The sequence below is a fragment of the Oncorhynchus masou genome, chromosome 9 (genome assembly GCF_036934945.1).
Source record: "Oncorhynchus masou masou isolate Uvic2021 chromosome 9, UVic_Omas_1.1, whole genome shotgun sequence".
NCBI classification, from domain to species: Eukaryota; Metazoa; Chordata; class Actinopteri; order Salmoniformes; family Salmonidae; genus Oncorhynchus; species Oncorhynchus masou.
This window is the reverse complement of record NC_088220.1, coordinates 87,884,431-87,906,930: the sequence shown is the minus strand read 5'-3', so window position 1 is coordinate 87,906,930 and position 22,500 is coordinate 87,884,431. Positions and strand designations below refer to the sequence as shown.

At 49.6% G+C, this 22,500-nt stretch overlaps 1 protein-coding gene across 13 annotated transcripts in view; it reads left to right on the top strand.

The window, feature by feature from the left end:
- Positions 1–22,500, top strand: part of aplp2 (amyloid beta (A4) precursor-like protein 2) — a 174,177-nt gene that overhangs the window by 69,761 nt on the left and 81,916 nt on the right. For 10 of the 13 annotated variants that reach the window (XM_064975371.1, XM_064975370.1, XM_064975363.1 and 7 more), the window contains exons 5-7: positions 4,089–4,306; positions 6,111–6,310; positions 15,213–15,380. In XM_064975371.1, the coding sequence (XP_064831443.1) occupies positions 4,089–4,306; positions 6,111–6,310; positions 15,213–15,380 (586 nt within the window). Of the gene's footprint in view, positions 1–1,433; positions 1,493–4,088; positions 4,307–6,110; positions 6,311–15,212; positions 15,381–22,500 lie in introns of those variants that run through there. The other 3 variants (XM_064975374.1, XM_064975372.1, XM_064975375.1) reach the window with 2 other exon arrangements.

Below are 22,500 nucleotides of genomic sequence, written 5' to 3'. Positions count from 1 at the left end.
GTGTGTCAGCCACCAACAGTGGCACGGGGTGGCGGAGGAGGTGAGAACCATGTGTGTCAGCCACCAACAGTGGCACGGGGTGGCCGAGGAGGTGAGAACCATGTGTGTCAGCCACCAACAGTGGCACGGGGTGGCCGAGGAGGTGAGAACCATGTGTGTCAGCCACCAACAGTGGCACGGGGTGGCCGAGGAGGTAAGGGGTGGCCGAGGAGGTGAGGGGTGGCCGAGGAGGCGAGGGGTGGCCGAGGAGGCGAGGGGTGGCCGAGGAGGCGAGGGGTGGCCGAGGAGGCGAGGGGTGGCCGAGGAGGCGAGGGGTGGCCGAGGAGGCGAGGGGTGGCCGAGGAGGCGCGGGGTGGCCGAGGAGGTGAGAACCATGTGTGTCAGCCACCAACAGTGGCACGGGGTGGCCGAGGAGGTGAGAACCACGTGTGTCAGCCACCAACAGTGGCACGGGGTGGCTGAGGAGGTGAGAACCACGTGTGTCAGCCACCAACAGTGGCACGGGGTGGCCGAGGAGGTGAGAACCATGTGTGTCAGCCACCAACAGTGGCACGGGGTGGCCGAGGAGGCGAGGGGTGGCCGAGGAGGCGAGGGGTGGCCGAGGAGGCGAGGGGTGGCCGAGGAGGCGAGGGTGGCCGAGGAGGCGAGGGGGAGGCGAGGGTGGCCGAGGGGGAGGCGAGGGGTGGCCGAGGGGGAGGCGAGGGGTGGCCGAGGGGGAGGCGAGGGGTGGCCGAGGAGGCGAGGGGTGGCCGAGGAGGCGAGGGGTGGCCGAGGAGGCGAGAACCATGTGTGTCAGCCACCAACAGTGGCACGGGGTGGCAGAGGAGGTAAGAACCATGTGTGTCAGCCACCAACAGTGGCACGGGGTGGCCGAGGAGGTGAGAACCATGTGTGTCAGCCACCAACAGTGGCACGGGGTGGCCGAGGAGGTAAGGGGTGGCCGAGGAGGCACGGGGTGGCCGAGGAGGCACGGGGTGGCCGAGGAGGCACGGGGTGGCCGAGGAGGCAAGGGGTGGCCGAGGAGGCAAGGGGTGGCCGAGGAGGTAAGGGGTGGCCGAGGAGGCACGGGGTGGCCGAGGAGGTAAGGGGTGGCCGAGGAGGTGAGAACCATGTGTGTCAGCTACCAACAGTGGCACGGGGTGGCAGAGGAGGTAAGAACCATGTGTGTCAGCCACCAACAGTGGCACGGGGTGGCCGAGGAGGTGAGAACCATGTGTGTCAGCCACCAACAGTGGCACGGGGTGGCCGAGGAGGTGAGAACCATGTGTGTTAGGCACGGGGTGGCCGAGGAGGTGAGAACCATGTGTGTCAGCCACCAACAGTGGCACGGGGTGGCCGAGGAGGTAAGAACCATGTGTGTTAGGCACCAACAGTGGCACGGGGTGGCCGAGGAGGTGAGAACCATGTGTGTTAGCCGAGGAGGCACGGGGTGGCCGAGGAGGTAAGAACCATGTGTGTCAGCCACCAACAGTGGCACGGGGTGGCCGAGGAGGTGAGAACCATGTGTGTTAGGCACGGGGTGGCCGAGGAGGCACGGGGTGGCCGAGGAGGCACGGGGTGGCCGAGGAGGCACGGGGTGGCCGAGGAGGTAAGAACCATGTGTGTCCTTCACTGCTAGAGACGTCATTACAGACCCTGAATCGATCCTGGGCTGTATCACAACCGGCCGTGATTGGGAGTCCCATATGGCGGTGCACAGCTGGCCCAGGGTCGTCTGGGTTTGGCCGTCACTTAAGAATTTGTTCTTAAACTGACTTGCCAAGAAATAAAGGTTAAATAGAAATACAACTACTCTGTCTGTCTCGCTCTCTGTCTGTCTCGCTCTCTGTCTGTCTCGCTCTCTGTCTGTCTCGCTCTCTGTCTGTCTCGCTCTCTGTCTGTCTCGCTCTCTGTCTGTCTCGCTCTCTGTCTGTCTCGCTCTCTGTCTGTCTGTCTGTCTCCCTTTCTCTGGCTGTCTCCCTCTCTCTCTGTCTGTCTGGCTGTCTCGCTCTCTCTCTGTCTGTCTGGCTGTCACGCTCTCTCTGTCTGGCCGTCTCTCTCGCTCGCTCTCTCGCTCTATGTCTTGCGCTCTCTCTCTGTCTGTCTGGCTGGCTGTCTGGCTCTCTCGCTCTCTCTCTCTGTCTGTCTGGCTCTCTCGACGCTCTCTGTCTCGCTCTCTGTCTGTCTCGCTTGCTGTTTCGCTCTGTCTGTCTGTCTGTCTGGCTCACTCACTCACTCACTGTCGGTCTCTCTCTAGCAGGGTAATATACAGGCTTTAAACAAGGACTCTGTTGTTCTTCTATGGTAACTAGTAGGGAGAAGGCATGTTGCCCAATGGACTCTACACTGTTTCTGTTTTCAGTCTATCCTCCCACGCTGTTACTGTCTCCCTGCCCTCCCTCCTTCTCTACCTGTCTCTCCCTCCCCTCCCCCTCTCTACCTGTCTCTCCCTCCCTTCCCCCCTCTCTACCTGTCTCTCCCTCCCCTCCCTCCTTCTCTACCTGTCTCTCCCTCCCTTCCCCCCTCTCTACCTGTCTCTCCCTCCCTTCCCCCCTCTACCTGTCTCTCCCTCCCTTCCCCCCTCTCTACCTGTCTCTCCCTCCCTTCCCCCCTCTCTACCTGTCTCTCCCTCCCTCCCCCCTCTCTACCTGTCTCTCCCTACCCTCCCTCCTTCTCTACCTGTCTCTCCCTCCCCTCCCCTTCTCTACCTGTCTCTCCCTCCCCTCCCCCTCTCTACCTGTCTCCCTCCCCTCCCTACCTGTCTCCCTCCCCTCCCCCTCTCTACCTGTCTCTCTCCCCTCCCCCTTCTCTACCTGTCTCTCCCTCCCCTCCCCCCTCTCTACCTGTCTCTCCCCCTCCCCCCCTCTCTACCTGTCTCTCCCTCCCCTCCCCCCTCTCTTCCTGTCTCTCCCTCCCTCCCCCCTTCTCTACCTGTCTCTCCCTCCGCTCCCCCTTCTCTACCTGTCTCTCCCTCCGCTCCCCCTTCTCTACCTGTCTCTCCCTCCCCTCCCACCTTCTTTACCTGTCTCTCCCTCCCCTCCCACCTTCTTTACCTGTCTCTCCCTCCCCTCCCCCTTCTCTACCTGTCTCTCCCTCCCCTCCCCCTTCTCTACCTGTCTCTCCCTCCCCTCCCACCTTCTTTACCTGTCTCTCCCTCCCCTCCCCCTTCTCTACCTGTCTCTCCCTCCCCTCCCCCTTCTCTACCTGTCTCTCCCTCCCCTCCCACCTTCTTTACCTGTCTGGCTGAGTGCTTCCCAGTTGTCCTGTGATCAGAGTTTAGGTTTAGAGCTGATCTCTAACCAGACTAGTGCTGTGGTGGAAACCATGTAGTCCTCCTTTCGTAAGGCTATCTTGGAGCCTGCTGGGCCAACAGCAACACACACCTGGCCTGCTTGGCTCCTGGCCCTGTGTACTGGCCTGCTTGGCTCCTGGCCCTGTGTACTGGCCTGCTTGGCTCCTAGCCCTGTGTACTGGCCTGCTTGGCTCCTGGCCCTGTGTACTGGCCTGTTTGGCTCCTAGCCCTGTGTACTGGCCTGCTTGGCTCCTAGCCCTGTGTACTGGCCTGCTTGGCTCCTAGCCCTGTGTACTGGCCTGCTTGGCTCCTAGCCCTGTGTACTGGCCTGCTTGGCTCCTAGCCCTGTGTACTGGCCTGCTTGGCTCCAAGCCCTGTGTACTGGCCTGCTTGGCTCCTAGCCCTGTGTACTGGCCTGCTTGGCTCCTAGCCCTGTGTACTGGCCTGCTTGGCTCCTAGCCCTGTGTACTGGCCTGCTTGGCTCCTGGCCCTGTGTACTGGCCTGCTTGGCTCCTAGCCCTGTGTACTGGCCTGCTTGGCTCCTAGCCCTGTGTACTTGCTGCCACTGGCTTGTCCCTGCACGGCGGGCTGGGCCCTAGTTGGACCCAGTCCTAGTTGGATCCAGCCCCGCCAGGCTCTAGTTGGACCCAGTCCGAGTTAGACCCAGCCTCACTAGACCCTCTACAGCCTATAGACTTATGAGGCATTCTACTCAGTCTGTTTCTTGTCAGTATTACGTGTGTAGCGTTTCACTCTCTCTCCCATCTCTCCCTTTCTCCTCTCCCCCCTCCTCTCCATCCCTCTCTCCTCTCCCAAGGCCTGTTCCAAGGGGACCATGGTCCTTCACAGCTATGGCATGTTACTGCCCTGTGGCATTGATAAGTTCCATGGTACAGAGTATGTATGCTGCCCCTCCCCTGGGGAACCCTCCCTGCCCGCCATGCCCTCCCAGGAGGAAGAAGAAGAAGATGAAGAGGAGGACGAAGAGGTGGAGGAGACAGCACTGGATCAGGATGATCTTGTAGAGAAGGAGAGGTGTGTGTGTGTGTGTGTGTGTGTGTGTGTGTGTGTGTGTGTGTTTCCTACGTTGATTAGTGGATTCCTCTACAGGTGTATAAAGTCGAGCACACAGCCATGCAATCTCCATAGACAAACATTAGCAGTAGAATGGCCTTACTGAACAGTTCAGTGAGCTCAGTGACTTTCAACGTGGCAAACGGCTCAGCTGAGCTGTTGTTGCTCCTAGAAGTGGTTATTGTGGAAAGGTCTCGGAGCAACAACGGCTCAGCTGAGAAGTGGTAGACCACACGAGCTCACAGAACTGGACCGCCGAGTGCTGAAGTGTGTGAAAATTGTCTGTCCTCGGTTGCAACACTCACTACCGAATTCCAAACTGCCTCTGGAAGCAACGTCAGCACAATAACTGTTAGACTGGAGCTTCATGAAATGGGTTTTCATGGCCGAGCAGCCGCACATAAGCCTAAGATCACCAAGTATAATGCCAAGCGTCAGCTGGAGTAGTGTAAAGCTCGCCGCCATTGGACTCTGAAGCAGTGGAAACACGTTCTCTGGAGTGATGAATCACGCTTCACCATCTGGCAGTCCGACGGAAGGAATCTGGATTTGGCGGATGCCAAGAGAACACTACCCAATGCACACTGTAAAGGTTGGTGGATGAGGAATAAGGGTCTGAGGCTGTTATTTCATGGTTCGGGCCCCTTTGTTCCAGTGAAGAGAAACCTTAACACTACAGTATACAATGACATTCTAGACTATTCTGTGCTTCCAACTTTGTGGCAACAGTTTGGGGAAGGCCCTTTCCTGTTTCAGCATGACAATGCCCCCGTGCACAAAGCTAGGTCCATACAGAAACGGTTTCTCGAAATCGATGTGGAAGAACTTGACTGGCCAGCACAGAGCCCTGACCTCAACCCCATCGAACACCTTTGGGATGAATTGGAACGCCGACTGTGAGCCAGGCCTAATCGCCCAACATCAGTGCCAAACCTCACTAATGCTCTTGTGGCTGAATGGAAGCAAGTCCCCGCAGCAATGTTCCAACATCTAGTGGAAAGCCTTCCCAGAAGAGTGGAGGCTGTTTATAGCATCAATGTTCCATCATCTAGTGGAAAGCCTTCCCAGAAGAGTGGAGGCTGTTATAGCAGCAATGTTCAAACATCTAGTGGAAAACCTTCCCAGAAGAGTGGAGGCTGTTATAGCAGCAATGTTCCAACATCTAATGGAAAGCCTTCCCAGAAGAGTGGAGGCTGTTATAGCAGCAATGTTCCTACATCTAGTGGAAAGCCTTCCCAGAAGAGTGTGGAGGCTGTTATAGCAGCAATGTTCCAACATCTAGTGGAAAGCCTTCCCAGAAGAGTGGAGGCTGTTATAGCAGCAATGTTCCAACATCTAGTGGAAAGCCTTCCTAGAAGATTGGAGGCTGTTATAGCAGCAATGTTCCAACATCTAGTGGAAAGCCTTCCCGGAAGAGTGGAGGCTGTTATAGCACAAAGGGGGAACCAACTCCATATTAATGCCCATGATTTTGGAATGAGATGTTCGACGAGCAGGTGTCCACATACTTTTGGTCATGTAATGTATAGGATCAGGGTTAGTTAATGATGTAATGTATAAGGTCAATATTGATTTGATTTTGGAATGAGGGAGCTATTGTCACATTTATTCTACTATTAATTAAATCTCGCTCTCCCTCCCTCTCTCTCTCTCCCTCCCTCCCTCTCTCTCTATCTCTCTCCCTCCCTATCTCTCTCCCTCCCTCTCTCTCTATCTCTCTATCTCTCTCGCCCTCTCTCTCTCGCTCTCTCTCGTTCTCTCTCAGCGAGGCCCCAGCTGATGAGCTGCCCACCACTCAGAAAGAGGAGGAGCCATTGGACGAGGAAGATGAAGATGAGGAAGAGTACCACTATGTGTATGAAGATGAGGAGGCCGACAGAGAGGAAGAGGAGGAGGAGGAGAAGAAAGAGAGGGATAGTGTTCCAGAGAGCCAGGATGAAGACAAGACCCTGACAGAGGTCAAAGGTTGGTACTGTCTTTTATTCTTTCTTTTCCACCTTTTAGAGTTAGAGTTGCCGTCGGCAACAGACCTGCTGGCAGAACCAGCCTGCGAGTTATTTATTTTTTGCAAAATATATAATATATTATAATATAATAAAATACACTACTGTTCAAAAGTTTGGGGGTCAATTATGTTAGCACAGCTGAAAAGTTTGGGGGTCACTTAGAAATGTTTTTGAAAGAAAACCACTTTGTTTTGTCCATTGAAATACAGATTGTCCCCTTAGAGACGGCTGATTCTTTATTTTTTAATGGAATATCTACGTAGGCGTACCGAGGCCCGTTATCAGCAACCATCACTCCTGTGTTCCAATGGCACGTTGTGTTGGCTAATCCAAGTTTATCATTTTAAAAGGCTAATTGATCATGAGAAAACCCTTGTGCAGTTATGTTAGCACAGCTGAAAACTGTTGTTCTGATTTAAAGAAGCAATAAAACTGGCCTTCTTTAGCCTAGTTGAGTATCTGGAGCATCAGCATTTGTGGGTTCAATTACAGGCTCAAAATGGCCAGAAACAAAGGACTTTCTTCTGAAACTTGTCAGTCTATTCTTGTTCTGAGAAATGAAGGCTATTCCATGCCAGAAATTGCCAAGGAACTGAAGATCTCGTACAACGCGGTGTACTACTCCAGTCACAGAACAGCGTAAACTGGGTCTAACCAGAATAGAAAGAGGAGTGGGAGGCCCCGGCGCACAACTGAGCAAGAGGACAAGTACATTAGTGTCTAGTTTGAGAAACAGACACCTCACAAGTCCTCAACTGGCAGCTTCATTAAATAGTACCCACAATACACCAGTCTCAATGTCAACAGTGAAGAGGTGACTCCGGGATGCTGGCCTTCTGTCCAGTCTCAACGTCAACTTCTGCCTTCTAGACAGAGTTGCAAAGAAAAAGCCATATCTTAGACAGGCCAATAAAACTAAAATATCAAGATGGACACAAACACTGGACAGAGGAAGATTGGGGAAAAAGTGTCATGGACAGACTAATCTAAGTTTGAGGTGTTCGGATCACACAGAAGAACATTTGTGAGATGCAGAAAAAATGAAAAGATGCTGGAGGAGTGATTACTGCCATCTGTCAAGCATGGTGAAGGGAATGTGATGGTGTGGGCGTGCTTTGGTAGTGGTAAATTTGGAGATTTGTACAGGGTAAAAGAGATCTTGAAGAAGGAAGGCTATCACTCCATTTTGCAACAGCTAGCTAGCTGGCTACAGTAGGCCACCTTGTAGGCTATAACTCAACTGAGAAAACGGCATCTGTCAAGTGGAGACAATGTGATGGTCTGGGGGTGCTTTGGTAGTGGTAGAGTGGGAGATTTATACAGGTGTCGTGTCTGGCTATGCCGGATTAAGTGATATGACATGCTGTTCTATAAAATATTACCTGATTGAGCTAATCATGTAAATGTAATTAACTAGAGAGTCGGGCACCACAAAATAATATTTATAGAGCTGTTATCTTCCGAATAAACTCTTAAAGACCTGGTCATCTTTTACGTCAGTAGCAGTCAATATTTTATCCTCACCTTATTTAGACTCTGAAAGTTGTATATTATTTATCTTCACGAACCCTGGCTAACAAGTTGAATCAGCAATACATGGTTTAATTATTTATTTACTAAATTCCTAACTAATCACACAGAATTACAGCTACACATAATTAATCATAACTTAATTACAAATGACGTCATAAAGGAAAACATCCCTAGCGGACGGAAAAGATATGACAGCTTGTTACACAAAGAAAAGGGGCGGGGTTTGAGTGAAAGAGCGGGAAGACTGAGGAACAAAGGGAGAAGCTGTGCTATCGTAAATACAGTATCTTATGCATTCTAAATTACCGCCCATTTGGAAAAGGAAAATGCAATAAATATTTACTCTGAGCTGCTCTTCGGTAGGTTGGTGGTAGATGGAAGGCCGTGTTGCCAAACCGAGTCCTTTGTCCCTTTGAAGAATGTTTCTGCTGGTAAATTGGTTACGTTGTTGTAACGTCATTGTATGATAGACGGGATACTCTGTCTGTTCCTTCCTAACCCTCGTTTGCAGCTGCTGTTGCTAACTCAACGGCTAGAAGGTATCACTTCTGTAGTGAATAAGAGTTTTAAGTTCATACCATTCGCAAACATAGCTCACGCTGGTGTTGGCTTCGTTCTGTAGTTATTATCTGAACCGTTCTGACATCGGACCGTCGTCCTCACATCCTCTGAACAGGAGGTAATGTTGTCGTCAAGGCTTTATATAGAAAGGGAGAGGAGAGCGTGTCTGAAAGGTTTTATAACCCATGTCTCTTCACAGGGGTGGGCCACTGATTGAGCAGAGCCCTAACCTTATGAAAACCCAAATCTTACATTTTAGAAGCTAAAATCACATTTCATCACGAATAATTTCAGATTCAAACATTTAAATTGAACAACAATTCCATGTGAATCCAATAACTACAATGTGCAGACTTTCCACTGTAGAGTTTGTCATTTTATCATTGATGAGAATGTCTCAGATGACAACCAAACTGACATCATATTCATTAAGTACCACTGCATATGTTCAATTGGTCGGATTTCCAGAATATAGTTCATTTCCCCCACCTACTGATGTTCCCAGAATCTCTGTGTCAACAAAGGTGTTTGCAAATGTAACATCAGTAGGGTAGAGAGAGGAAACAGGGGGGAAGAGGTATTTATGACTGTCATAAACCAACCCCCAGGCCAACGTCATGACACAGGGCAAAAGGGATCTTGAAGAAGGAAGGCTATCACTCCATCATGCCATACCCTGTGGGCTTAATTAGAGTCAATCTCCTCCTACAACAGGACAATGACCCAGAGCACAGCTCCAAACTATGCAAGAACTATTTAGGGAAGAAGCAGTCAGCTGGTATTCTGTCTATAATGGAGTGGCCAGCAGAGTCACCGGATCTCCTATTGAGCTGTTGTGGGAGCAGCTTGACCGTTTGGTATGTAAGAAGTGCCCATCAAGCCAATCCAATTTGTGGGAGTGTGCTGACCAACACAACTACATCTTCTCTGGTGGGAGGTGCTTCAGGAAGCATGGGGTGAAATCTCTTCAGATTACCTCAACAAATTGACAACTAGAATGCCAAAGGTCTGCAAGGCTGTAATTGCTGCAAATGGAGGATTCTTTGACGAAAGCAAAGTCATTATTTATAACCATGTCAACATCTTGACTATATGTCATAATCATTTTGCAACTCATTTCATGTATGTTTTCATGGAAAACAAGGACATTTCTAAGTGACCCCAACCTTTTTTTTGTGTGTGTGTGTGTGTGTGTGTGTGTGTGTGTGTGTGTGTGTGTGTGTGTGTGTGTGTTTTGGGACAGTCACCATTTTTTGTTGTTGTTTTGGCTCTGTACTCCAGCACTTTGGATTTAAAATGATACAATGACTATGAGGTTAAAGTACAGGACTGTCAGCTTTAATTTGAGGGTATTTTCATCCATATCGGGTGAAACATTTAGAAATTACCGCACTTTTTGTACACAGTCCCCCTGTTTTAGAGGACCAAAAGGTATTGGGACAAATTCACTTAAGTGTATTAAAGTAGTCAAAGTGTAGTATTTGGTCCCATACTCATAGCACACAATGATTACATGAAGCTTATGACTACAAACTTGTTGGATGCATATTCTGTTTGTTTTGGTTGTGTTTCACATTATTTTGTGCCCAATAGAAATAGTAAATGGTAAATCATTTGACATTTTGCAGTCACTTTTATTGTGAATAAGAATAGAACATGTTTCTAAACACTTCTACATTAATGTGGTTCCTGATTAGTCTTGAATAAATCATGAATAATGATGAGTGAGAAAGTTACACTCACAAATATCAAACCCCAAGACATGCTAACCTCTCACCATTAGAATAACCGGAGAGGTTATTACAAAATACATTCCTTACATTGACAAACAATCATGCCTTTTTTTTAATGGTCATATCCAATTCAGACCCTTGGACTTTTATTACGTCTTTTTCTAAAATCAAATACAAATCCTTTATCAATCTACACACACAACCCCATAATGACATCACAATATCCCATAATGACATCACAATATCCCATAATGACATCACAATATCCCATAATGACATCACAATATCCCATAATGACATCACAATATCCCATAATGACATCACAATACTCCATAATGACATCACAATATCCCATAATGACATCACAATATCCCATAATGACATCACAATACTCCATAATGACATCACAATATCCCATAATGACATCACAATACCCCATAATGACAAAGGGAAAGCAGGTTTTTAGAAATGTTTACAAATGTATTAAAAATAAAAACAGATACCTTATTTACATAAGTATTCAAACCCTTTTGCTATGAGACTCTAAATTGAGCTCAGGTGCATCTTGTTTCCATTGATCATCCTTGAGATGTTTCTACAACTTGGTTGGGGTCCACCTGTGGTAAATTCAATTGATTGGACATGATTTGGAAAGGCACACACCTGTCTATATAAGGTCCCACAATTGACAGAGCATGTCAGAGCAAAAACAAAGCCATGAGATCGAAGGAATTATCCGTAGAGCTCAGAGACGGGATTGTGTCTAGGAACAGATCTGGAAAGGGTACCAAAAAAAAGTATTTTAAAGCTGGCAGGCTGCACTTTGACCTTTGTATAATTTCAAATCTAAAGTTCTGGAGTACAGAAACAAAACGTCTGGAGCTGAAAATACGACAAAAGTGTGTGGACACCTTCTTCTCGTCAAACATCTCATTCCAAAATCATGGGCGTTAATATGGAGTTGTCCCCCCTTTGCTGCTATAATAGCCTCCACTCTTCTGGGAAGGATTTCCACTAGATGTTGGAACATTGCTGCTATAACAGCCTCCACTCTTCTGGGAAGGCTTTCCACTAGATGTAGGAACATTGCTGCTATAACAGCCTCCACTCTTCTGGGAAGGCTTTCCACTAGATGTAGGAACATTGCTGCTATAACAGCCTCCACTCTTCTGGGAAGGCTTTCCACTAGATGTAGGAACATTGCTGCTATAACAGCCTCCACTCTTCTGGGAAGGCTTTCCACTAGATGTAGGAACATTGCTGCTATAACAGCCTCCACTCTTCTGGGAAGGCTTTCCACTAGATGTTGGAACATTGCTGCTATAACAGCCTCCACTCTTCTGGGAAGGCTTTCCACTAGATGTAGGAACATTGCTGCTATAAAACAACCTCCACTCTTCTGGGAAGGCTTTCCACTAGATGTTGGAACATTGCTGCTATAAAACAGCCTCCACTCTTCTGGGAAGGCTTTTCACTAGATGTTGGAACATTGCTGCTATAACAGCCTCCACTCTTCTGGGAAGGCTTTCCACTAGATGTTGGAACATTGCTGCTATAACAGCCTCCACTCTTCTGGGAAGGCTTTTCACTAAATGTTGGAACATTGCTGCTATAACAGCCTCCACTCTTCTGGGAAGGCTTTCCACTAGATGTTGGACCATTGCTGCTATAACAGCCTCCACTCTTCTGGGAAGGCTTTCCACTAGATGTTGGACCATTGCTGCTATAACAGCCTCCACTCTTCTGGGAAGGCTTTCCACTAGATGTTGGACCATTGCTGCTATAACAGCCTCCACTCTTCTAGGAAGGCTTTCCACTAGATGTTGGAACATTGCTGCTATAACATTCTCCACTCATCTGGGAAGGCTTTCCACTAGATGTTGGAACATTGCTGCTATAACAGCCTCCACTCTTCTGGGAAGGCTTTCCACTAGATGTTGGAACATTGCTGCTATAACAGCCTCCACTCTTCTGGGAAGGCTTTCCACTAGATGTTGGAACATTGCTGCTATAAAACAGCCTCCACTCGTCTGGGAAGGCTTTTCACTAGATGTTGGAACATTGCTGCTATAACAGCCTCCACTCTTCTGGGAAGGCTTTCCACTAGATGTTGGAACATTGCTGCTATAACAGCCTCCACTCTTCTGGGAAGGCTTTCCACTAGATGTTGGAACATTGCTGCTATAACAGCCTCCACTCTTCTGGGAAGGCTTTCCACTAGACGTTGGAACATTGCTGCTATAACAACCTCCACTCTTCTGGGAAGGCTTTCCACTAGATGTTGGAACATTGCTGCTATAACAGCCTCCACTCTTCTGGGAAGGCTTTCCACTAGATGTTGGAACATTGCTGCTATAACAGCCTCCACTCTTCTGGGAAGGCTTTCCACTAGATGTTGGAACATTGCTGCTATAACAGCCTCCACTCTTCTGGGAAGGCTTTTCACTAGATGTTGGAACATTGCTGCTATAACAGCCTCCACTCTTCTGGGAAGGCTTTCCACTAGATGTTGGAACATTGCTGCTATAACAGCCTCCACTCTTCTGGGAAGGCTTTCCACTAGATGTTGGAACATTGCTGCTATAACAGCCTCCACTCTTCTGGGAAGGCTTTCCACTAGATGTTGGAACATTGCTGCTATAACAGCCTCCACTCTTCTGGGAAGGCTTTCCACTAGATGTTGGAACATTGCTGCTATAACAGCCTCCACTCTTCTGGAAAGGCTTTCCACTAGATGTTGGAACATTGCTGCTATAACAGCCTCCACTCTTCTGGGAAGGCTTTCCACTAGATGTAGGAACATTGCTGCTATAACAGCCTCCACTCTTCTGGGAAGGCTTTCCACTAGATGTTGGAACATTACTGCTATAACAGCCTCCACTCTTCTGGGAAGGCTTTCCACTAGATGTTGGAACATTGCTGCTATAACAGCCTCCACTCTTCTGGGAAGGCTTTCCACTAGATGTTGGAACATTGCTGCTATAACAGCCTCCACTCTTCTGGGAAGGCTTTCCACTAGATGTAGGAACATTGCTGCTATAACAGCCTCCACTCTTCTGGGAAGGCTTTCCACTAGATGTAGGAACATTGCTGCTATAACAGCCTCCACTCTTCTGGGAAGGCTTTCCACTAGATGTTGGAACATTGCTGCTATAACAGCCTCCACTCTTCTGGGAAGGCTTTCCACTAGATGTTGGAACATTGCTGCTACAACAGCCTCCACTCTTCTGGGAAGGCTTTCCACTAGATGTTGGAACATTGCTGCTATAACAGCCTCCACTCTCCTGGGAAGGCTTTCCACTAGATGTTGGAACATTGCTGCTATAACAGCCTCCACTCTTCTGGGAAGGCTTTCCACTAGATGTTGGAACATTGCTGCTATAACAGCCTCCACTGTCTGGGAAGGCTTTCCACTAGATGTTGGAACATTGCTGCTATAACAGCCTCCACTCTTCTGGGAAGGCTTTCCACTAGATGCTGGAACATTGCTGCTATAACAGCCTCCACTCTTCTGGGAAGGCTTTCCACTAGATGTTGGAACATTGCTGCTATAACAGCCTCCACTCTTCTGGGAAGGCTTTCCACTAGATGTTGGAACATTGCTGCTATAACAGCCTCCACTCTTCTGGGAAGGCTTTCCACTAGATGTTGGAACATTGCTGCTATAACAGCCTCCACTCTTCTGGGAAGGCTTTCCACTAGATGTTGGAACATTGCTGCTATAACAGCCTCCACTCTTCTGGGAAGGCTTTCCACTGTGCAGGCCAGTCAAGTTTTTCCACACCGATCTCGACACACCATTTCAGTATAGACGTCACTTTGTGCACGGGGGGGCATTGTCATGCTGAAACTGGAAACGGCCTTTCCCAAACTGTTGGCACAGAATCGTCTAGAAGGTTTCCCTTCACTGGATCTAAGGAGCCCGAACCATGAAAAACAGCCCCAGAACATTATTCCTCCTCCACCAAATGTTACAGTAGGCACATCAGGGCAGGTAGCGTTCTCCTGGTATCTACCAAACCCATATTCCTCCGTCAGACTGCCATACGGTGAAGCGTGATTCATCACTCCAGAGAACGTGTTTCCACTGCTTCAAAGTCCAATGGCGGCGAGCTTTACACCACTCCAGCCAACGCTTGGCATTGCGCATGGTGATCTTAGGCTTGTGAGCGGCTGCTCGGCCACGGAAACCCATTTCATGAAACCCCCGACGAACAGTTCTTGTGCTGACGTTGCTTCCAGAGGCAGTTTGGAACTCGGTAGTGAGTGTTGCAACTGAGGACAGACCATTTTTACGCACTTCGGAGGTCCCGTTCTTTGAGCGTGTTTGGCCTACCACTTCGTGTCTGAGCCGTTGTTGCTCCTAAACGTTTCCACTTCACAAACAGCACTTACAGTTGACCGGGGCAGCTCAAGGGCAGGGCAAAAATTTGATGAACTGACTTGTTGGAAAGGTGGCATCCTGTGACGTTGCCACGTTGAAAGCTCTTCAGTTCTGTTAATGTTTGTTTATGGAGATTACATGGCTTTGTGCCCGATTTTATACACCTGTCAACCAATGGGTGTGGATGAAATAGCAAAATCCACTAATTTGAAGGGGTGTCCACATACTTTTGTATATACATCTATCTGCATAAAAATAGATTTGTGATCATGTGTCAATATGTATGAAATTATCATTATTAGTTTTGAAATGCCGATTTCTCTTTTTTGGGATTAGTAGTTTTCAATTTGCAGTGTAGAAATGTATAATTAAAACGAGTTGTTTTTACAGTGTCAGCATTCCTTCGTTTTAATGTTCCAATGTTGACATCCCGTGTCATGTTATGAACTGCCATAGTCGCTATCAGGATGATCATGGGTAGGAGTGTTGAAAGACAAGGTAGTGTAGGACATTGCTGGATGACACTTCCTGCTTCAGTAGGTTCCCTCAGTGGTTATGAATCATTGAGGGTTAGATGTGAGTGCTGCCCCCCCCCCCCCCTGTGGGTGGATGTTCTAACAGCTGACCCCTGACCTATCCCTGACTACCAGCGGTGTGTACCCTGGAGGCTGAGACCGGCCCCTGCCGTGCCTCCATGGCCCGCTGGCACTTCGATATGACAACCAGGAAGTGCGTCCGCTTCGTGTATGGGGGCTGCGCTGGAAACCGCAACAACTTTGACTCTGAGGAATACTGCATGGCCGTGTGCAAACGCCTTAGTAAGTCAGGCTCACAGCGAGCCTCGCCAAAAAGGCCGGGGAAACACCACACCAACACCCCAACACCACCACAACCACCACCCCTACACCACCACTACCACCACCCCTTAGTAAGTCAGGCTCACAGCGAGCCTCGCCAAACAGGCCAGGGAAAACAACACACCACCCCTACACCCCTACACCACTACACTACTATACTACTACACTACTACACCACTACACTACTACACTACTACCCCACTACACTACTACACTACTACACCCCTACACCACTACACTACTATACTACTACACTACTACACCACTACACTACTACACTACTACCCCACTACACTACTACACTACTACACCCCTACACCACTACACTACTATACTACTACACTACTACACCACTACACTACTACACTACTACCCCACTACACTACTACACTACTACACCACTACACCACCACACTACTACACCACCACACTACTACACCACTACACCACTACACCACTACACCACAACACTACTACACCACTACACCACAACACTACTACACCACCACACCCCTACACCACCACACTACTACACCACCACACTACTACACCACTACACTACTATACTACTACACTACTACACCACTACACTACTACACCACCACACTACTACACCACCACACTACTACACCACTACACCACTACACCACTACACCACAACACTACTACACCACCACACTACTACACCACCACACTACTACACCACCACCACACTACTACACCACTACACTACTATACTACTACACCACTACACTACTACACCACCACCACACTACTACACCACCACACTACTACACCACTACACCACTACACCACAACACTACTACACCACTACACCACTACACTACTACACCACTACACCACTACACCACAACACTACTACACCACTACACCACAACACTACTACACCACCACACTACTACACCACTACACTACTACACCACTACATTACTACACCACCACACTACTACACCACCACTACTACATCACCACACTACTACACTACTACCCCACTACACCACCACACTACTACACCACTACACTACTACACTACTACACTACTACACCACCACACTACTACACTACTACCCCACTACACTACTACACCACTACACTACTACACAACTACACCACTACATTACTACACCACCACACTACTACACAACTACACTACTACACCACTACACTACTACACCACCACACTACTACACCACTACATTACTACACCACCACACTACTACACTACCGCACTACTACACCACTACACCACCGCACTACTACACCACCACCGCACTACTACACCACTCCACTACTATACCACTCCACTACTATACCACTCCACTACTACACCACTACACTACTACACCACTACACCACGACACTACTACACCACTACACTACTACACCACTACACTACTACACCACCACACTACTACACCACCACACTACTACACTACTACACCACTACACTACTACTCCACCACACTACTACTCCACCACACTACTACTCCACCACACTACTACTCCACCACACTACTACTCCACCACACCACTACACCACCACACTACTACACCACCACACTACTACACCACCACACTACTACACTACTACACCACCACACTACTACACTACTACACCACCACACTACTACACCACCACACTACTACACTACTACACCACCACACTACTACACTACTACACCACCACACTACTACTCCACCACACTACTACACTACTACACCATTACCTCACTGTCTTGTGTCATTTACTGTTGCTGTTCTGTTTCTGCCTCCCCGGTCTCTACTGGTCTCTGTTTCTGCTACCCCAGTCTCTACTACTGTGACCACATCAGGATCGGTAGATTGTAACAGTGTTTCCCAGACTCAGAGCTGGTTCTGCTACCCCAGTCTCTACTGGTCTCTGGTTCTGCTACCCCAGTCTCTACTACTGTGACCACATCAGGATCGGTAGATTGTAACAGTGTTTCCCAGACTCAGAGCTGGTTCTTCTACCCCAGTCTCTACTGGTCTCTGTTTCTGCTACCCCAGTCTCTACTGGTCTCTGGTTCTGCTACCCCAGTCTCTGCTGGTCTCTGTTTCTGCTACCCCGGCCTCTACTGGTCTCTGTTTCTGCTACCCCGGCCTCTACTGGTCTCTGTTTCTGCTACCCCGGCCTCTACTGGTCTCTGTTTCTTCTACCCCAGTCTCTGCTGGTCTCTGTTTCTTCTACCCCAGTCTCTGCTGGTCTCTGTTTCTTCTACCCCAGTCTCTGCTGGTCTCTGTTTCTGCTACCCCGGCCTCTACTGGTCTCTGTTTCTGCTACCCCGGTCTCTACTGGTCTCTGTTTCTGCTACCCCGGCCTCTACTGGTCTCTGTTTCTTCTACCCCAGTCTCTGCTGGTCTCTGTTTCTTCTACCCCAGTCTCTGCTGGTCTCTGTTTCTTCTACCCCAGTCTCTGCTGGTCTCTGTTTCTTCTACCCCAGTCTCTGCTGGTCTCTGTTTCTGCTACCCCGGTCTCTACTGGTCTCTGTTTCTTCTACCCCAGTCTCTGCTGGTCTCTGTTTCTTCTACCCCAGTCTCTGCTGGTCTCTGTTTCTGCTACCCCAGTCTCTACTGGTCTCTGTTTCTGCTACCCCAGTCTCTACTGGTCTCTGTTTCTGCTACCCCAGTCTCTACTGGTCTCTGTTTCTGCTACCCCAGTCTCTACTGGTCTCTGTTTCTGCTACCCCGGTCTCTACTGGTCTCTGTTTCTGCTACCCCAGTCTCTACTGGTCTCTGTTTCTGCTACCCCGGTCTCTACTACTGTGACCACATCAGGATCGGTAGATTGTAACAGTGTTTCCCAGACTCAGAGCTGGTTCTGCTACCCCAGTCTCTACTGGTCTCTGTTTCTGCTACCCCAGTCTCTACTACTGTGACCACATCAGGATCGGTAGATTGTAACAGTGTTTCCCAGACTCAGAGCTGGTTCTGCTACCCCAGTCTCTACTGGTCTCTGTTTCTGCTACCCCAGTCTCTACTGGTCTCTGTTTCTGCTACCCCAGTCTCTACTGGTCTCTGTTTCTGCTACCCCAGTCTCTACTGGTCTCTGTTTCTGCTACCCCGGTCTCTACTGGTCTCTGTTTCTGCTACCCCGGTCTCTACTGGTCTCTGTTTCTGCTACCCCGGTCTCTGCTGGTCTCTGTTTCTGCTACCCCAGTCTCTACTGGTCTCTGTTTCTGCTACCCCGGTCTCTACTGGTCTCTGTTTCTGCTACCCCGGTCTCTACTACTGTGACCACATCAGGATCGGTAGATTGTAACAGTGTTTCCCAGACTCAGAGCTGGTTCTGCTACCCCAGTCTCTACTGGTCTCTGTTTCTGCTACCCCAGTCTCTACTGGTCTCTGGTTCTGCTACACCAGTCTCTACTGGTCTCTGTTTCTGCTACCCCAGTCTCTACTGGTCTCTGGTTCTGCTACCCCAGTCTCTACTGGTCTCTGTTTCTGCTACCCCAGTCTCTACGGGTCTCTGGTTCTGCTACCCCAGTCTCTACTGGTCTCTGTTTCTGCTACCCCAGTCTCTGCTGGTCTCTGTTTCTGCTACCCCAGTCTCTGCTGGTCTCTGTTTCTGCTACCCCGGCCTCTACTGGTCTCTGTTTCTGCTTCCCCAGTCTCTACTGGTCTCTGTTTCTTCTACCCCAGTCTCCGCTGGTCTCTGTTTCTTCTACCCCAGTCTCTGCTGGTCTCTGTTTCTTCTACCCCAGTCTCTGCTGGTCTCTGTTTCTGCTACCCCGGTCTCTACTGGTCTCTGTTTCTTCTACCCCAGTCTCTGCTGGTCTCTGTTTCTTCTACCCCAGTCTCTGCTGGTCTCTGTTTCTGCTACCCCAGTCTCTACTGGTCTCTGTTTCTGCTACCCCGGTCTCTACTGGTCTCTGTTTCTGCTACCCCAGTCTCTACTGGTCTCTGTTTCTGCTACCCCGGTCTCTACTGGTCTCTGTTTCTGCTACCCCGGTCTCTACTACTGTGACCACATCAGGATCGGTAGATTGTAACAGTGTTTCCCAGACTCAGAGCTGGTTCTGCTACCCCAGTCTCTACTGGTCTCTGTTTCTGCTACCCCAGTCTCTACTGGTCTCTGGTTCTGCTACACCAGTCTCTACTGGTCTCTGTTTCTGCTACCCCAGTCTCTACTGGTCTCTGGTTCTGCTACCCCAGTCTCTACTGGTCTCTGTTTCTGCTACCCCAGTCTCTACTGGTCTCTGGTTCTGCTACCCCAGTCTCTACTGGTCTCTGGTTCTGCTACCCCGGTCTCTACTGGTCTCTGTTTCTGCTACCCCGGTCTCTACTACTGTGACCACATCAGGATCGGTAGATTGTAACAGTGTTTCCCAGACTCAGAGCTGGTTCTGCTACCCCAGTCTCTACTGGTCTCTGGTTCTGCTACCCCGGTCTCTACTACTGTGACCACATCAGGATCGGTAGATTGTAACAGTGTTTCCCAGACTCAGAGCTGGTTCTGCTACCCCAGTCTCTACTGGTCTCTGGTTCTGCTACCCCGGTCTCTACTGGTCTCTGTTTCTGCACTGCCCTCCTGATTCAACTGATGGACTCATCAGACCTTTGATTCGTGGAATCAGATGTGTGTTAGACGCTAGAAGAAAGAAAACACCACCTGTGGATGTTTGGTTCCCCAGGACCAGGATTAAACAACACTGAACGATATAGTGACTGGTAAACAGACCACCCTGATTAACCAGTTCTATACACAGCCTCGCCTTTCATACTCCACAGCCCCCACCATGTCCCCTACAGACAGACACACATCCGTACTGGGATATCTACTCATTCAGTCTTCAGCCTGTCTGTCTGTCTTGTCTGCTTGTCTCTCAAACACACTTTTCTGGACTGTGTCTGCCTGTCTCTTGGCCTGTCTCTTGGCCTGTCTCTTGGCCTGTCTCTTGGCCTGTCTCTTGGCCTGTCTCTTGGCCTGTCTCTTGGCCTGTCTCTTGGCCTGTCTCTCGGCCTGTCTCTCGGCCTGTCTCTCGGCCTGTCTCTCTGTGTGCGTGTGTGTGTGTGTCCACATAGCGCTGTAGCATCAACGGAAAGGAAGAATGCAGAAACTGGATCAACATTGTCAAGCTCATCCTCAGATCAAATATGTTAAAAGGACATGTGAACATTGATAAACTCTTCCTCAGTAAAGACAGAACAGAATAGAGCCCCCCGCAGGCTTTGTCAAATTCCTCTACAGTCACCTTAGTCTCAGCCTGCCAGAACATCCTCACTACTAGCAGGATGATAGTCGCTCCTCCTATCATGTAGCGTGGTGGTGTAGGGATACAGAGGAGGAGAGACTATCATGTTGTCTGGGATGGACAGGGGAGGAGAGACTATCATGTTGTCTGGGATGGAGAGGACAGTGGAGGAGAGACTATCATGTTGTCTGGGATGGAGAGGACCGGGGAGGAGAGACTATCATGTTGTCTGGGATGGACAGGGGAGGAGAGACTATCATGTTGTCTGGGATGGAGAGGACAGGGGAGGAGAGACTATCATGTTGTCTGGGATGTAGAGGACAGGGGAGGAGAGACTATCATGTTGTCTGGGATGTAGAGGACAGGGGAGGAGAGACTATCATGTTGTCTGGGATGGAGAGGACAGTGGAGGAGAGACTATCATGTTGTCTGGGATGTAGAGGACAGGGGAGGAGAGACTATCATGTTGTCTGGGATGTAGAGGACAGGGGAGGAGAGACTATCATGTTGTCTGGGATGTAGAGGACCGGGGAGGAGAGACTATCATGTTGTCTGGGATGTAGAGGACAGGGAGGAGAGACTATCATGTTGTCTGGGATGGAGAGGACCGGGGAGGAGAGACTATCATGTTGTCTGGGATGGAGAGGACAGGGGAGGAGAGACTATCATGTTGTCTGGGATGGAGAGGACAGGGGAGGAGAGACTATCATGTTGTCTGGGATGGAGAGGACAGAGGAGAGACTATCATGTTGTCTGGGATGTAGAGGACAGGGGAGGAGAGACTATCATGTTGTCTGGGATGTAGAGGACAGGGGAGGAGAGACTATCATGTTGTCTGGGATGTAGAGGACAGGGGAGGAGAGACTATCATGTTGTCTGGGATGTAGAGGACAGGGGGAGGAGAGACTATCATGTTGTCTGGGATGGAGAGGACAGAGGAGAGACTATCATGTTGTCTGGGATGTAGAGGACAGGGGAGGAGAGACTATCATGTTGTCTGGGATGTAGAGGACAGGGGAGGAGAGACTATCATGTTGTCTGGGATGTAGAGGACAGGGGGAGGAGAGACTATCATGTTGTCTGGGATGTAGAGGACAGGGGAGGAGAGACTATCATGTTGTCTGGGATGGAGAGGACAGGGGAGGAGAGACTATCATGTTGTCTGGGATGGAGAGGACAGGGGAGGAGAGACTATCATGTTGTCTGGGATGTAGAGGACCGGGGAGGAGAGACTATCATGTTGTCTGGGATGGAGAGGACAGGGGAGGAGAGACTATCATGTTGTCTGGGATGGAGAGGACAGGGGAGGAGAGACTACCATGTTGTCTGGGATGGAGAGGACAGGGGAGGAGAGACTATCATGTTGTCTGGGATGTAGAGGACCGGGGAGGAGAGACTATCATGTTGTCTGGGATGGAGAGACTATCATGTTGTCTGGGATGTAGAGGACAGGGGAGGAGAGACTATCATGTTGTCTGGGATGGAGAGGACCGGGGAGGAGAGACTATCATGTTGTCTGGGATGGACAGGGGAGGAGAGACTATCATGTTGTCTGGGATGGAGAGGACAGTGGAGGAGAGACTATCATGTTGTCTGGGATGGAGAGGACCGGGGAGGAGAGACTATCATGTTGTCTGGGATGGACAGGGGAGGAGAGACTATCATGTTGTCTGGGATGGAGAGGACAGGGGAGGAGAGACTATCATGTTGTCTGGGATGTAGAGGACAGGGGAGGAGAGACTATCATGTTGTCTGGGATGTAGAGGACAGGGGGAGGAGAGACTATCATGTTGTCTGGGATGGAGAGGACAGTGGAGGAGAGACTATCATGTTGTCTGGGATGTAGA